At 46.1% G+C, this 15,136-nt stretch overlaps 1 protein-coding gene across 4 annotated transcripts in view; it reads right to left on the reverse strand.

Annotated features, from left to right (window-relative positions):
• Positions 1-105: 105 nt before the first annotated feature.
• Positions 106-15,136, reverse strand: part of VILL (villin like) — a 32,840-nt gene continuing 17,809 nt past the window's right edge. For all 4 annotated transcript variants that reach the window (XM_005027299.6, XM_021277400.4, XM_005027297.6 and 1 more), the window contains 14 exons: positions 14,925-15,124; positions 14,758-14,836; positions 13,817-13,915; positions 11,456-11,609; positions 10,344-10,444; positions 9,585-9,722; positions 8,870-9,028; positions 7,605-7,784; positions 6,903-7,048; positions 6,088-6,232; positions 5,194-5,382; positions 3,529-3,597; positions 2,455-2,709; positions 106-1,261 (listed from right to left, as the gene is read on the reverse strand). In XM_005027299.6, coding sequence (XP_005027356.2) covers positions 1,148-1,261; positions 2,455-2,709; positions 3,529-3,597; positions 5,194-5,382; positions 6,088-6,232; positions 6,903-7,048; positions 7,605-7,784; positions 8,870-9,028; positions 9,585-9,722; positions 10,344-10,444; positions 11,456-11,609; positions 13,817-13,915; positions 14,758-14,836; positions 14,925-15,124 — 2,028 coding nt within the window. In that variant the 3' untranslated portion in view covers positions 106-1,147. The remainder of the gene's footprint in view (positions 1,262-2,454; positions 2,710-3,528; positions 3,598-5,193; positions 5,383-6,087; positions 6,233-6,902; positions 7,049-7,604; positions 7,785-8,869; positions 9,029-9,584; positions 9,723-10,343; positions 10,445-11,455; positions 11,610-13,816; positions 13,916-14,757; positions 14,837-14,924; positions 15,125-15,136) is intronic.

Raw genomic sequence — 15,136 nt, forward strand, 5'->3', positions numbered from 1 at the left:
TTCAAGGAAGATCCCAAATTCCATCAAAGACCAGGTATTTGAAGGCCCTGCAGAGCTTTTCTCCACCACCGTCCTACCCCACATACTGACCAAAGACACTTACAGTGCTGCTGTTGGCTGTTTATTTGGAATCACCCATCAGGCTGGAAATAGAGTAAAGCTTTAAAACCACATCTTTGGGGTTTTTAAACATATGTTTTTCCTCCTTTCCTATATAGTTGCATCCCTTCATCACTGATCACTCACTTTTCCCCCTGCCCCCTCCAATCAGATTGAGCTCATACCCCAAACCCTCCTGGCTTTGCCAAGGCTCTGGTCTGTGGGGAGGTGGGCTCAGACTCACCTGCCCCCAGTCACGCTCATGGTAGGACCAGAGATGTTGTCTGAATGGAAAAAAAAAATCAGTCTTCTTGGGCAGTCAAAATCAACAGCTGCATCTAGCCTTTAATCTCATCATCTTCTTGAAATAGATTAGCTAATAAATATACTCTAAATATGTATTTTTTCCCAACCCATTTTTTTATTTGTTTTACTTGCATTAGGCTATGCATGTTAGTCTATAATCGATCCTTGCTGGCTTATGACGAGGAGCTTTTCTGCAGGGTGAGAAGAGGCTGACCTGGCTAGTTGTACTCCATGGGCTGCCCCATCACACATCTGGCCACTCCACTGCCTTTTCCTGACCCCAAGGCTCTCTCCCTAGGGCTTTCCCCTTCTCTTCCCATCCAGAATTTATGTAACAGCTACAAGTGGCCCTTGTCTTGCCTAAATTTAAACTGCTCCAAACAAAGGAAGATCGTGGCCTTGTGGATGTGGCAGATTGCAAAAGGGAGAGGAAAAGAAGAGGCTACAACACAGCTGTGACACACACTTGTCTTCATGGCTATTAGCAATAAAGTGTCCAAAAGGGGCAAAAACATCCTGCAAAGCCATTCTGCAAAAGGTTTTGTCTCCTTGTTTTGGGGACTTGCAGGGAGAAAGGAGCCATCCCCTGAACAGTGGTTGCTGGAATAACTGCGTTGGAGCTTGGCCTGATTAAGATGTTGGGTTGGGTTCGTTGAGCAAATGTCTGTATGTCCTCCCTGCAGCTCCTGAGAGAGCAAGGGTTGGTCCCAGAGTCACTGGATGCTGGGTGGCCCCTGCAGGCTCAGAAGAGTCCACACTGCTTCTTCTCATTCTGCTGCTTCCATTTGGGCATCTGGTAGAACTCGTGTTTGGACTTCCCAAAGATATCATGGAAATCAGCGTCGGAGAGATAGTACTGCAGCAGGGCGAGAGAGCAAGGAGAGGTCAGCACGGGCTTTTGCGAAGGCTGGGACACCTCCATCAGCTGTGCCCCTTCCTCACCCTGCCATCCCCTGAGTTCAGGCAAGCAGCTCCTGTCCTGCTGCCTGTCCTCATGTTAGGAAATGGAACGTCCCAGCAACTGTTTCTCATCCCGCTGCCCAGAGCACCAGAGGAATAAAAGCCCACCAGCCCAAAGGGATGCCCTTGTTTTGAAAATTAGCATGCTCTGGTTGGAATTTGGTCCCTGCTGATCATACTGAGGCCAGGACAATTAATGCTGATTCAGAGAAACTCTGCTGGCCTGACTTTTGAGTGGTTTCTCAGGCAGTGATTCACCGTGAAAGCATCTTCCCCTGGCTTAATTGCCCCCTGAATATTCCACTAGAAGTGCTCACTCCTATTGCTGGAAAGACAGGAACTCAGACAGTGGTCTCAGGAAGACCCTGAGGGACATGGAAGTTGAGTTTTCTCCAGCATTTCGAGTAAAATAAAGGACTCTTGTACAGCCTAGCTGAAATACAGCCATTAGCACATGGGCTTTGCTGCAGGGCAGAGCTGCTGGCCCTGCAGCTCTCTGGCCAGATGTAAATCTGGCTGTGACACTGGTCTTTGCCTGAAGATCTGCTGGGGCAAGAAACTGGTCAAACATGGGTTGTAGGAAACAGAGGGAAGCATTCCCCTGTGTCTCTCCCACCAGCTTGCTTGCACTCAACTACAGATGTTGGCAAAAGCGTAGGGCTGAAATATGGCACTCCTCCCTGCCCTTCTCAGTGGGTTTTGCTGAAATCTAAGCTTCTGACAACAAACAAACAAAACCAAAAAATACCAAGATCCCTTCTGGAAGGAGTTTCAAATGAAAATAAAAACCTACAGCCCAGGCAAAACACACCTCCTGGTTTCATTCTGAGCTGCCTTTAGAACATATTTTTTTAATTAATTACTTAAAATTCACTTTTCTTCCATAAAAAAAGAGGAATATTTCAACTACAGTAAAACTACCACAGTTTCCTCTCACATCAAACTCCTGCTTTTTCAATAGAGCTCCGTGTCCAGCTGTCATCTCCTTTAGCCTCAAGTAGGATTTAATAACCCAAGGTGCCTGTGCTCTTAGCCTGCAACTAAGTTCCAGGTTGAGCTACAAAGACATCAAACCGGCAGTGCTGTCACCTCTTTTTTAGTGGGATCCACTCCTTCTGGAAGTTCATCCACGGTCTTGTTCATCAGCACCTCCCGGGAGTAGATTCCTTCGCCGTTGGGCATTGAGGAAGGGCTGCTGTTGGTGTAGCTGCTGTTGTTGGTGTAGCTGCTGCTGTCGGCGTGGTTGAAGTGGGATTTATACTCGGGGGAAGCACTCGCTGTGCTTGAAACAGCCAAATTGGTCATGCTGAGGGTTTTCTTGCTCAGGCTGATGTTGTTAAGGTCCTGCCAAATGGAGGAAAAGATGTCAAGAGAAGCAAGGCAACTTGGGGGTTATCCGCAAGTCTTTCTTTCTGGTGGGGTTGAAGGGACTGTTCCTGGCACAGAACATCTGCTGCTCTGCCACTTTGGAGAGCCAAAGAATCAAGGAGAAAGTCGACACTAAAACATCAGGCCAGCACTTCCATCAACATTACATCAAGATGTTAGGACTGTTAAAAGCACAGCCCTGTTGAGAGCCCTTAGAAATAACTGAAGACAATTCAAGTAGTCTCATTTTTCAAAAGATAATGTCAGAGAGAGGATGCACATGGGAGTACAGACAGTAAGATTAGATATCTACCATGTCTGGAACTTCTAAATTATGTGGCCCCTTTGCTGTGCTGCCATCTCTCCTTGTTCAAAGCCCCTACCACATCCTTCCAACCTTCCCCCTGCTCCTGTCCAAAGCAGAATCGATCCCATGTGACAATAGTTTTTGGGATTGATGGGACCTTGTGCCCTCTCAAGTTGTGCCAGGGGAGGTTCAGATTGGAAATGAGGAGACATTTCTGCTCAGAAAGAGCAGTCAGGCATTGGGACAGGTTGCCCAGGGAGGTGGTGGAGTCACCGTCCCTGGGGGTGTTCAAGGAGAGGCTGGATGTGGTGCTTGGGGACATGGCTTAGTGGTGACATTGGTGGTAGGGGAATGGTTGGACCTGATGATCCTGGAGGGCTTTTCCAACCTTAATGACTCTGTGGTTCTGAGATTCTATGGTACGCTGGGGGACATGGTGGTGTTTAAACCCAGGTGTTTCCCACCCATACCACCTCGAAGCCACTCACCACTGTAATCTCAGATATGGCCGACATGTCTCCTAAGCTGTTCTTCATCTCCTCATAGGACTTGCCATCCTAAAGGTAAAAAGAGTTGTTAGAAGCATGGACCACCTTTAATTAGCACATGCTGCTCTCTTCTAACAGGGTCAGGAAATCATATGAATTTTAAAGCCCAGTGGTGCTCCCCGGGGTGGCAGCTAGTGTCTCCTTTAACTCCCAGCTCCTGGAACCAGGAGACTGAGCCAGAGTCTGAGCTGCCACTTGAAAACAAAAAACAGATGAACTTTAGCCTCTGCAGTTATAAACTAACAGGTGAACACAGAAAATGTAAAGACTTCAGAGAACAGAAGGCAGATAAAGAGAAATCTATTTACTGCTAGATTGATATCTTCTAAATTTTAAACTAATCTTGCAATTTTAATCTTGCAAATTTGGAATAAGATGTTATTCCTTTTTTTTTTTTTTTTTTTCACTTCACTGTTTCACTTAGCAACAGATTTTTGAAAGCCTCAGTCCCAGACATTTTAGTGCCATGTATGACCGGGTACCTTTTAGCTCCTACAAAAGGAATGTACTAGATACACTGGCAATCTGATGGCTGTGTTTTCCTAAACAGCCAGGAGATGTCAGTTCTTAGCAGCACCATCCAGCAAAGATCCCCAATAAGAACAAACAACACAAACACAGGGACTGCAGAACAAACACATTTAGACCCAAAACTGAGCAAGGAACACAAACACCAGATGTTTCTGGGATGTTAGCAGTTTGAATGGCTTGTCTGTTGTTGTTAAAACTGCCTATAGGGGATACATTTAGATGTATGGATTTTATAAGTTGTATCCTTATTTTTCAGCAGTTCCTTAGAAAAATCAAGGTCTGACCTTTGTTCTAAGCATCAATGTTGTTTTAAGGGTCAGTGCTCTGGGAGACGCTGTCTTATCTGTCCAAATACAGCTTTTAAGAATGATTTCCTACCACCTTAGAGACTGCAAATAAAGATGATGCAAATTCTTCTAGAGAAGAAAAATCTCTCTATATGAGATTTCCTGCGGTGTGAAGTCCCCTGGGTATTTTCACCCACCGCCCTGGTTGTCCTCCCTCAGACTCCAGTGTGGGATTTATTCACAGATTTATTCACCAGAGGATGAGACTGCTTGTGAATAGGTTGAACAATGATGTTTGTAGAAAATACAGGAGAGAGAAGGGACAATCAGTGGCAGCCCACTGCAGAAGGGTCCAGAGGAACACCACCTGGGAGCTCAGTTTTCCCAGCTGCTCATCGTCCTAATGCTTTTCCTTTCCTAAACTGTGCACACAGGTGCCATCGGGTGGCAGGAATTTGGGTGCAGCCTGGCAAGCTTGCTTCCTCATGAGCTATTCCAGGTCCGTTAACCACTGAAGCTCCTCCAGGGTTGCCCTTTATTCCCAATAAATTCTGTGCTGCACCCCCAGGCAGGCTGGACCAGCTGGTTCATGGTCTGGATGGATGAGTGCATCGCTCCTTCCTCCATCCAACCATGCTGTACACAAACCAGGTGTGAGTTAAAGCACATTTACTTATATTTGCGGAAGCCCATTGCACCAAACAGGTACTTTTTGCTGATGAGGAAACAGAAGCTGCTGAGAGAAAGGTCATGGGGAGGGTTTGCTCCTCACACCCCAACAACTTACACTCCATTTGTAGGGGTCCCAAGCGTTGAACCATCCTGTGAAGTTGAGGGGTTCACAACCCTGCTTCACCAGTATTATTGGAGTTGCCAAGTCTCTCCCTGCTGGATGGGTCTTGAGATACTCCTTGGCTGAGGCAATTGCCTCGTTCCTCTCATATGTGTTGGAGGCTTTGCCAATCCAAAGGAAAATCTGAAATGAGAGAAGGCATTGAAGACCAGTGAGCAGTTAGGACCTGTGCAGACACAGCTCTTTGTTCTCCCCTGATAAGTGAAGTGGAGATAAGACTGCAACTCGTTTCCCAATAACCACCTGGGATTTTTATCTCAGATTTATTCCCAGTCAAGAAGGATTTTGCTTCGACAGGCACAAAGCATAAATATTTCAGAAAATAGGGAGAAAAGGAAGCCAAAACCTGAGCCCCTGCCTGGTTCAGGACTATTAGTGCTAAGCTCAGGTATGCCCTTTGCTCTCCAGGAACATGGGAGCTGATTGCTTTCGGTCTGCTTTGAAAACATCTAGTCTGGGAGTAGAGGAGAAGGAAGGAGGAAAAACTATTGTCTGTCTTTAGATTGTGTCTGAAACCATCCTGATTAGGAGGAACTACATTCCTCACACTGAGTGTACACACTAAGCAACCTTGGCCAAAGTGCTTTGCTTTCTGTGCCTCAGTTTCCCACTTTTCAGACAGGCTAACAATAGTGCCTCACTGAAGTGTTTTTACCGAGGTGAGAAGAATTAGACATTTGCCTGCTTGTCTGACCAGGCATCAGGCAGGGTTTAGAGACAGGGCAGAAGACATATGGCCCTCATTTTCATGTTGAATGACAGACACATATGAATTAAGCCATAACCTGTTTGAAAATATGTCTGGAGGGTAGGGGAGTCTGTGCTGACCTCTTCCCAAGTGTCTAGCAGCATGACATCGTCTTCGTCCAAGTCTTCCTGGCAGAAGCCCACCACTTCTGTCATGATGAACCGCCCTGTCTGGTTGGAGCACTCAAAGAGGCGAGGCTGGTAGTGTGTGATCTGCTCTTGAAACCTTCCTCATGCATGACAGGGAAAGAAAAATTGAGATGAAAACTTTTCCCCTGTGGTTTACCACTGGGCCCTGCCACTACTAGTCATGACCATGCAGGGTGAAATGGAAACATGGCAGCACTTGTCAGAAGGCCTGAAATTCAGCGATGTCAGTTTGTACAAGATACTTGTACCATTTTTACTATTTTAAAGGTAACTTTTTCCACCCAAAGGCAAAGGCAGAAGATCCCTTCCCTCCACGTGGAGAAGAGCCTGCTGCCAGGTGAAAGCCACATCAGATCACTTGGTTGCAAAGCAACATGTCTCCAGCTCTGAGGGCTGCAGATTTCCAGGTTGCTTAAATGCCAATTCAGTTTTGTGAATCTTCTGGGGCTGCCCATAAGGCCAGTAATGGCTGGAAATGGAGGATGTGGGTCATATAACTCTTATGACAAAACATGAGATGGATTTACCATGGGGAAATCCATCCAACCCAATACCCAAAACCAAGACAAGAGTCATCTTGGTGCGATTTCTGACTGTGTGAAGCCAAGCTTTTGGGAATATTCTGATCCAGTGCTCCCATTGGTGAGGATATGGAATCAAAGTGCTTACCCACCTTCCTGCAAAGGTCTGATCCTTTACTTAATGTTCCCTGGCCAAGCCCAGAGGAACCACCCGGTCACTATTACCTCTTTTCACTGGCATAAGGGGCTTTGCCTCCCAGTGCTTCCCAGAACTCTGCTGGCTCTTGTCCCTCCAGAACGGTGTGCTTGTCCCTCCTGGAGACAATGTCAGCCACCATCTTTGCCATCTCCCTCTCATCTCCGCTGCAGCCCTAGGTTCAGGACAGAAGATTGAGGATGAGTTAGTGGCAGACTGGGGAAACTTATCAGTGGGGCTGAACTGTCTTGATCTCTGCACTGCTCCAGAGAGTTTTAGACATGCTTCAGTGCTTTTGAGGGTCTCATCTGAGCTGGTCACTAAGAATCTATTTCTAGTCATTGAAGGGATGGCCAGTGCAGTCAATGGCATCTGGGGTGCAACTCATCTCATCCTGAAGCAGACTAGAAGAGGTTAAATGAGCATGCCCAAATCTTGCTAGTTTCTTACAATTGTATAGCCTGGGGTGCTTTATTCAGGTGAAAGCTGTATGAACATGTAAAATGGGATGACGTGAATCCCAAGGTGCGTTACTTCTGAAGAGAGTGGGCTGTCTTACTGCTAATCCTCCAGACAAAGCCTTCTCCTGGGTTCACCTTCTTCCGCTGAAATTAATGGGCTCTGTGCCCAAGGCTACACCTCCACGGCTCAGTTGAGGCTGGAGACTCAAGACCCACATCAGCAATTTCATCCCCCTGGGGCTGCCTCCCTTGGGATCACGGTGGTCTCACCTTCCCACACCACAGGTAGCAGACTTGGTTAGTGGCCAGCAGGAAGACGTCGTTGGAATTGAGAGAGGAGGCCCGGGCTGGCACCTCCGTGGCCTTGGTGTTCATCTCACTTGTGCCCCTCACCTGGAAGAGGCGGATCGCTGGCTCGGGCGTGCTTTTCTGAGCCCGGCTCGTGCCACTCTGCAAGGCAACAGAGAGAAGGATGGTGTTGGGAGGTGAGGGTGCAAATCCAGGGTAGAACTAATTTGAGGGAAGAAGACTTGGTCTCTCAGCCCTCCACACAGCAACAGACCATGGGCCTGCACAGAGCAGGTGAGGAAATCCAAATAACTTCTGGTTCCAGGCCAGAATAAAACCCACATGTTGTAACTTCCACATTGCTCCCTGGTTATTCTGCATCTTGACTGGCTCCCGTCAAGATGCTCAGCAGATCTTAGAGTCCGCAAAGCACTTGCCATGTAAACTGGGCAGGGCATCTGGACTCAGATTTCGAGCTGTGCTCTCCGTATCATATGCTGTGGTGTGGTGTGTGATCATATGCTTCAAGCCAACACAGAGAGCTGAGGGCAAGCCCCCTCTTTCCCAGCCATTTGCAATGCCTCTACCAGAGATGTTGGCACCCAAAGGAAAGTGGGTTAGAAGTTAATGTGATGTAATTCAGGCAGGGAAAATTCAAACCATGTTAACTGCTTGCTGGGTGTTTTGGAGGAACTCCTCTGGAGGCAGGCCCTGAAGGATTATGTTACCTGTAATTTATGATACTATCATCCTATTTTAACTGCAAAATATTTTGGTATAGAGTTGGAAAGAAAGAACGTTAATGCATTAACACTGGAGCTCAGGGGTGGACAGCTGAGTCCAAGCCAGTCCAGGATTGTTCCCCTTTTCTCATGTGGTGTTGAGCCTACTCACTAACTTGGGAAGTTAGTGTGGAAAACTCAGGTCCTGTGATGTTCCAATGTTCCTACCACACTAGAGACTGCTTCAGTGCTGTGGAAATGGAAATCAGCCCCTCTGTGTCTCAGTTACCCAACTGTAGGCTGAAGGGGAGGGGGTTGAAAACACATTACAGCAACGATGGCTCTATTTGCACCCACAAAGGAAGAGCTAAAAATATTCCACCATTTTCCCATGCCAGACCATACGGACCTGGCAGGATCTCTTCCTGAATACCAGCCCATTTTTCTGGACTACTTCTATTGTCACTGCCAATCCATCACTGCTGCTTTCACCTTGCATTGACCATGCACACAAAGCCACGTTACCTCGTAAATGATCAGCTTGCCCTTGAAGATCGCCAGGAAGTGTGCTGGCTCCTTGCCCATGGTCACGCGCACTTGCACAGCTTCGTCCCCGTACTTTTTGTCCAGCTCAATGGCATTGAGGGCACAGGCAGTGATTTCATCCACAGAAGCATGGCGACCCTAGGGAAGAAGATGCAACATGATGAGGGGAAGGGTGTAAAGCTCTGAAAAGTGTAACATCTTGCCAATCCAAAGCCCTGTGTACAATAAAATGAAAGTTAAAAATGACTTGATTTTTACATTTCATTTATTTCATTCTTTTGAAGCCTTTAGGATCACATTTTCAAAGCTTTAGAGAAAAGCATGCATTCCAGGAAAGGAAATTATAATTTAAAGAGCAGAGCTATTGGTATTCATATACTCAGTAGACCCTAGGAGCTGAGGCCTTAAAGGACAATCTGAAAGACTACAAGATTTAACCTCAGCATTGTGAGTCCTATAACCCTTCACCACTTCTCTGTGACATTGCTGGCTCTCTGCCTGATGCTAGCTTGGGCTCAGTGTCCATGCAGCCTACAAAGCAGAGCTTGGGATGATTCCAAGTGGACAATTGATGAGCAAAGGACACGTGAGTTCTTCTGGATGTTTTACTGAGGATTTTTGTGTGCAACTCTTTCTTTGAGTTTCAGGCTTCTAGCAGACACAGCACAGTCCCTTCTGTTTCAGTTTGACCTACCTGCCACATGTAGAGGACATAGTGAGGCCGGCCTGATCTGAGGTAGGTGTACAGGACCAGGTAGCAATCACCTCCGTAGAACTGCCCGTATGTCTTGGGATTCACCGGCTGCATCTGCAGGTCCTCAATTCTCCACACCTAGTGTGAGAAACATGTTGGTGAGCAGCAGTGTAGTCAACGTGAAGACAGAACAGCCCCTTTGCCAAAAGACCACTGATGTTCAGGTCTTCATCTGGAAAGACAATCCCCAGCTTGATTAAAGTGCTTGCTGGCAAAGTCATGTCTATCTAGTGACTGTCATAATATATGTGCCATAACTGAACAGTCAGTGGATCTCAAGGAGGTGGAGGTGCAGCTTCTCAGACCCATGGCTCATCTCTCAACCAATTCTGTCTTCCATGGAAGGCCACAGGAAAAAGAGAGTGGCCTCTGCTCTGCACTGACACATGTAATATAGACTGAACTCGGGGACAGTGTGAGAAGGGAGCTGCTCCTGATTCAGCCTCGTGCCCTGTGCACATGGCAGGAGAGGGTTCAGCTTGGTGGCTGCTTTTCTCTGGTGGACATGGGCTGGAGGAGAAATGCCCTAGAGGTAACTGCTGCTTGGTTGGAGTTTGTAAGCAGATTGCTCTGGCCACAGCCATGCTACTTTGTGGAGGACAGGTGGGCACAGCTCATACAGCTGCTGTATGAAAAGGCAGAGAAGTTTGGAAACACTTTGGTAGTTGCATTCTCTGTCAGCCAAAGGAGCTCTCTCACCTCAATGTCCCCAGAGGCATCATCCACCATTCTCTGCTCAGCAGCTAGCTCTGGTCTCGCATGGAGCTGAGTCGTGTCAAACTTCACCTGCTCCACCTTGGCTGCACGCACCAGCAGAATAAAGGCAAGAACCCAGTGAATGCACAGTAACATACAAACCCTATGCATCACCCTTGTGCACACACACACACACAATCATTATGCATGTAAGAAAAACTTGGTCAGCAGTAGGCAAATGTTGATTTCAGGATATACAAGAGCTCACACACTCCAGAGTTGATCTGTTAGGCTGGCAACTGCCCATATAGCACTTTACTGGAAAGTTGTGATGATTGGCAGATAAAAATAGAAGTTATCTCATGACCAAAAAGTCATAATTGTTTTCCAAATCTATACATATTTCCCTCGTTTTTTGAGTGCTGCTTTTAGAACTAGAATGCCTACAGTTTTTCAGCTCATGATAAAGAGAGTATTTATGGACAGCAGGGAGAGAGAACTTGCAAAAAAAGGGTATTTGCATCTCTGAAGATATTACTGATGGAGACATTCAGCATCTCTGTCACTTCTCTCTGTCAGGAAGATCTCTCTCTTCAATGTTTACTCTTTGGGGTTAATGCCTTGCAATATTCACTTCAGCAGCATGATAAATGGGGGCACCACTTACACTGGTGTAAATACAGAATAATTCCATTGACGTCAGGAGGGGCTTGGGTGGATGCCAGTGTAAATGAAAGCAGAATGTTGTTCAACACTTCCTTTGCAGGTTCATCATTAGCCCTCTCTAAAGAAAATTAAGAAGTTCTACAAGTGTGAATTTTCTGCACACATTTTTTTTTCAGATGAGATTGATCTTCTGCCAGCATTCACATTTGGAATAAGTGGCAGTTTGGTTTATGCAAAAAGCCCCAGCAGTTTTGAACATTGTTCAATTGCTGAATCATTGTTTCTACTGAAGAAGGTGGAAAATACAGAACATGAGAAGAACGTGCACTGGATTTTCAAAGAGCTGAGGACAGGGAACAGTTAATGTGAGTGATGTTTCTTCAGCTGTGGCTTATCACAGGTAGCAAAGTCAAATGCAGGGTAAGTTATTGCTCTGAAAACATACTCACCAGTTTTGCCAACAGTATAGATTTTGCCCAGTCCTAGTGTTTCATCCTTTTCTGTCCACTTCTGGAAGAGCTGTTTGAACATGGCTGACTCTGCACCATCATTGATCACTTCAATGTTGGTAGAAGGAGAGTAGCCTTTGGCCTGGATAAAACCCTAATGGGGTAGAAAAGGGGCATTAGTGGGGACACACCACAGTTCTCATGGACATGGGAAGAAGAAGTGGCCTAAACCAGCCCCAAAAGCAAACTTCCACCTGCAGCTGAACACAGCAGCGTAACCAAGGGCAGGATACACCCCAAGATGAAGATACTTGCATTTGGACTTATGCAGATGTCTACAAATTTAGAGGTCGGCCAGCTGGATCATATCCTAAACTTAATTTCTGCATAGCATTTAAGTCCTGAAGAAAATCTAACTCAATAGGTCTAATGCACAGCCTCCTTCTATCTCATTCAGCTCTTTGGAGAGCTTCTGGTCATAGATCCGTGAGTGGAGGTGGAGAGAACAGTGATGGCATGTGCCCATGACCTGAGTGCCTAGTTCAACTTACTTTTGTGCCAAAAAGACCCTCGCTGAAACAGGGATCCTGTCCTCCCTTTAGCATGGTAGAGGGCATGTATGCTGGAGGCAGTTACATACCCCAGAGTGTGACACATATTCTGAAGGGGGTAAAACTCTCATAAATCTGTTTTTTTTTTTTAATTTTATTTTCCTGAAAAAAAATATTATTTATTTGAAATAGAGCAGCTATTGAGTTAAAAGAGTGCTTCAACAGAGGTGCTTGATACAATGGGGTAAGGACAAAAACGATCTGTGTTCTGCCACAATGTCAAAGTCATTGCTTGGTTTTTGAGAACTGCTCTCATGTTTATCTCGGCAGACTCCAGGATGACCTGGAGGTACAATGCTGACAGCCATGTTTCAGGGAAGGAGCCTGAATGTGGGCTTTCTGAGCATTCATCTTCTGCTGTAAATACCGCAGCCACATACTACCCCCAGGGAAAAGCAGAGCAGATGGTCTTCCCATCCCTCCCACCTGCCACGCTGAAAGTAAGAGATATCTGTTGTTCTACATTTGTAGCTCAGGGCCAGAATTTGCAGAGCTGATTGCCTATAAAAAGCATCTGGGTTAAGCTTTTGAAAGGAGCACAGAGGATTGTGAGATAAGTTTTAAGTCAAAGTTCATCTAAGCTTTTCTTCCTTGGGACAATAGGTGTAATTGTTATTGAAGTTGGGTATCTCAGGTAGGATCTCACTGAAGGTGGGGCCATTGAGGTTCAGTATCTCCGGGTAAGATCTCATTGAAAATGAGCCCATTTATGGTCTTCACGTAAGTCAATAGATGAATTAAAAGTTAAATTCCCTTGTAGACTTCATTTCCATCTGCCAACTACCATGTAAAACTACCAAATGCCTTACACACTCAGGCTCCCATGAGGCGAACTCTGTCTGAATAGAAGTGTTGAGGCATGTTCTGCTGGAAAATGACTGTGTGGCAGCTTATTTGAAGGAGTAGCATAGGCACCTGTGTGCTATGCTGGAGTGCTCTACCTTAACAGAAGCTGTAGTTTTTCTGCAGGTTGACTGATCTGAGTTAGTAACGGTTAATAACAGATCTCTTTTTACCAAGTGGAAGAGCCCTGTGCCAGCTTCAAAGTCACATGGGACTATTGACACTCCGAAAAATACTTGTTGCCTGTAATGGACTTGGGATTGAGGCCTATAGCACTTAATATCAAGTCTGTTTTTTTCAGAGAGCCCAAGTAATTGAGTTCCCCATTGACTTGCTCAGAAGTATTACACTTGGTTGGGGACACAAGACATGCCTTTCTGGTTCAGAGCAGTGATCCGTGCTGCCTTGGACAGTGGCAGTAAAAGATATTGTTCAGCTAAAACATGTGAGCCTTGTAGCTATCTGCAATGTGATCCCTTTGTTCTCTCTAATATTCACAATATGGGGTCATGGATGTTACAGAGGCTGTAAGAGCCTCCTCCTTCAATATCTGTTTATGGGCCCGTTGACCATGAATTGGCCTAATCCCTTTTCAGCCCTGCTGATCCTCTCTGCCTGCACCATTTCTTGAAGCAACAAATTCCACAAGTCTACCAGTTACTGTGTAACATGGCATTTATTCTTTTACATTTTCTTGTCCTTAACCAATTTCTTCGTACTCTCAGTGAGAGTCCTTAGTGAGATTTGCTGAATAACCATTTTACATTATGTCATCGCACCTCCCTTAGAAGTTCTTTCTCTGTTATTACCCAGGCCAGCTCCTCAAGACCTATTCTTAATTGTAATTAGTGGTCAGATCTAGATTAGTGCTTAGTTAACCTCCCACGACATTGTTTGCACTACTCACCACAGCTCGAGTGAAGGCTGCTTTTTTCTCTTCCTGGTTGGAGGCTTTTCCTCTCCAGACATAAATCTTATAGCCACCTTGGTCTAAAATGTAGCAGTCCTGAGAAGAAACCAAAAAATATATGTAAAAAGATCTCTTCAGGCAAAGATCCTCACTTGTAGCCTACCCAAGTTGGATTCTTCCTGAAGACCTAGATTAGAGGTAGCTCTAGCTTATTTCATCACCTTCCAGAGTTTTAATGTTGGTAAACCATTAGTAGAGGTAACACAGGATGGATTTACTGGTTCAAAATTGGGCTAACAAGTACCATCAACCCTAGACCTCTTCTTCATGACTATTACATGTCCCCAGTATGAAGCTAAAAGCATTGCACCAGGATCCTGAACCCCAGCAGGATGAGATGGCTGCCAGGCAGCCTGCCTCCTCTGCAGAGAGCTGGTGGTCCAAAGTGACAATCCACTGTGAGACCAAAGGCTTCTTGTTTTTCAGGCTGGGGGAATGTGATTTAGACTAGTCACTTGCTACAGCATGAATATATATCTAAATTCATGATTTTTGAACAGTGTTAATTTGCTCTGAATGCTGCAGATGGAGAGTTGTAGCAGAACATCAGATATTAAGAAGCCTTGTTTCCATCTGGAATTCATTCCTGGCCTCCAGCTTTGACTCTCCTTTTATTATGATTGCCAAGGTAACACTGTCCTTGGCTGGCAGGGTGGGTTTGCCATCTCTTGTTAGAGCAGCTTCAACCTGTTTCACTGCCTGCCTCTGGCCACTGAAGCTGTAGGCAGAGGCTAAGCTGTCTTGTTTGGGAAGGACACTGTTAATCTAGGACAGAAGGGCTGTTAATTTCCAGGAAATGAATTATTCTATAGAAACAGGTGCTCAGCGGAAAATAAAGAGAACCACTTTTTATTGCTATTAAGGCTCATGTCTTTCACCTCGTGCTGGAGCAGGTCCTGTGTCAGGGGCCGAGTGGCTATCTCCTGTACCACCAGGTCATTGTCCTTCTCGTAGACACTGAAAGGCAGAGTTAATGAGTAGGGTCAGGCTGCACAGTGCCTGCTGTGGCAAGGGATGGGGTTTGGAGGCCCAGCCCCAGACTTACTGGTAGAGCCTGACATTTGCTTTCTGCAATTCATCTGCTTTCGTGTCCGGGATGGCATCTCGGAGCTCCCCACGCCTCTCCCCCAGCACCATCTTCATGATCTTTAGGAGGTCTGGGGAGTCTTTCTCGTTGTCAATGATGCCAATCTGAGCGCGGCCGCCTCTTTCACTGTCCCTGATGCTACGAGCCAACGCGAGGCCCTGCACAAGGAT

This window comes from Anas platyrhynchos, chromosome 2 (assembly GCF_047663525.1).
Source record: "Anas platyrhynchos isolate ZD024472 breed Pekin duck chromosome 2, IASCAAS_PekinDuck_T2T, whole genome shotgun sequence".
NCBI lineage: Eukaryota > Metazoa > Chordata > Aves > Anseriformes > Anatidae > Anas > Anas platyrhynchos.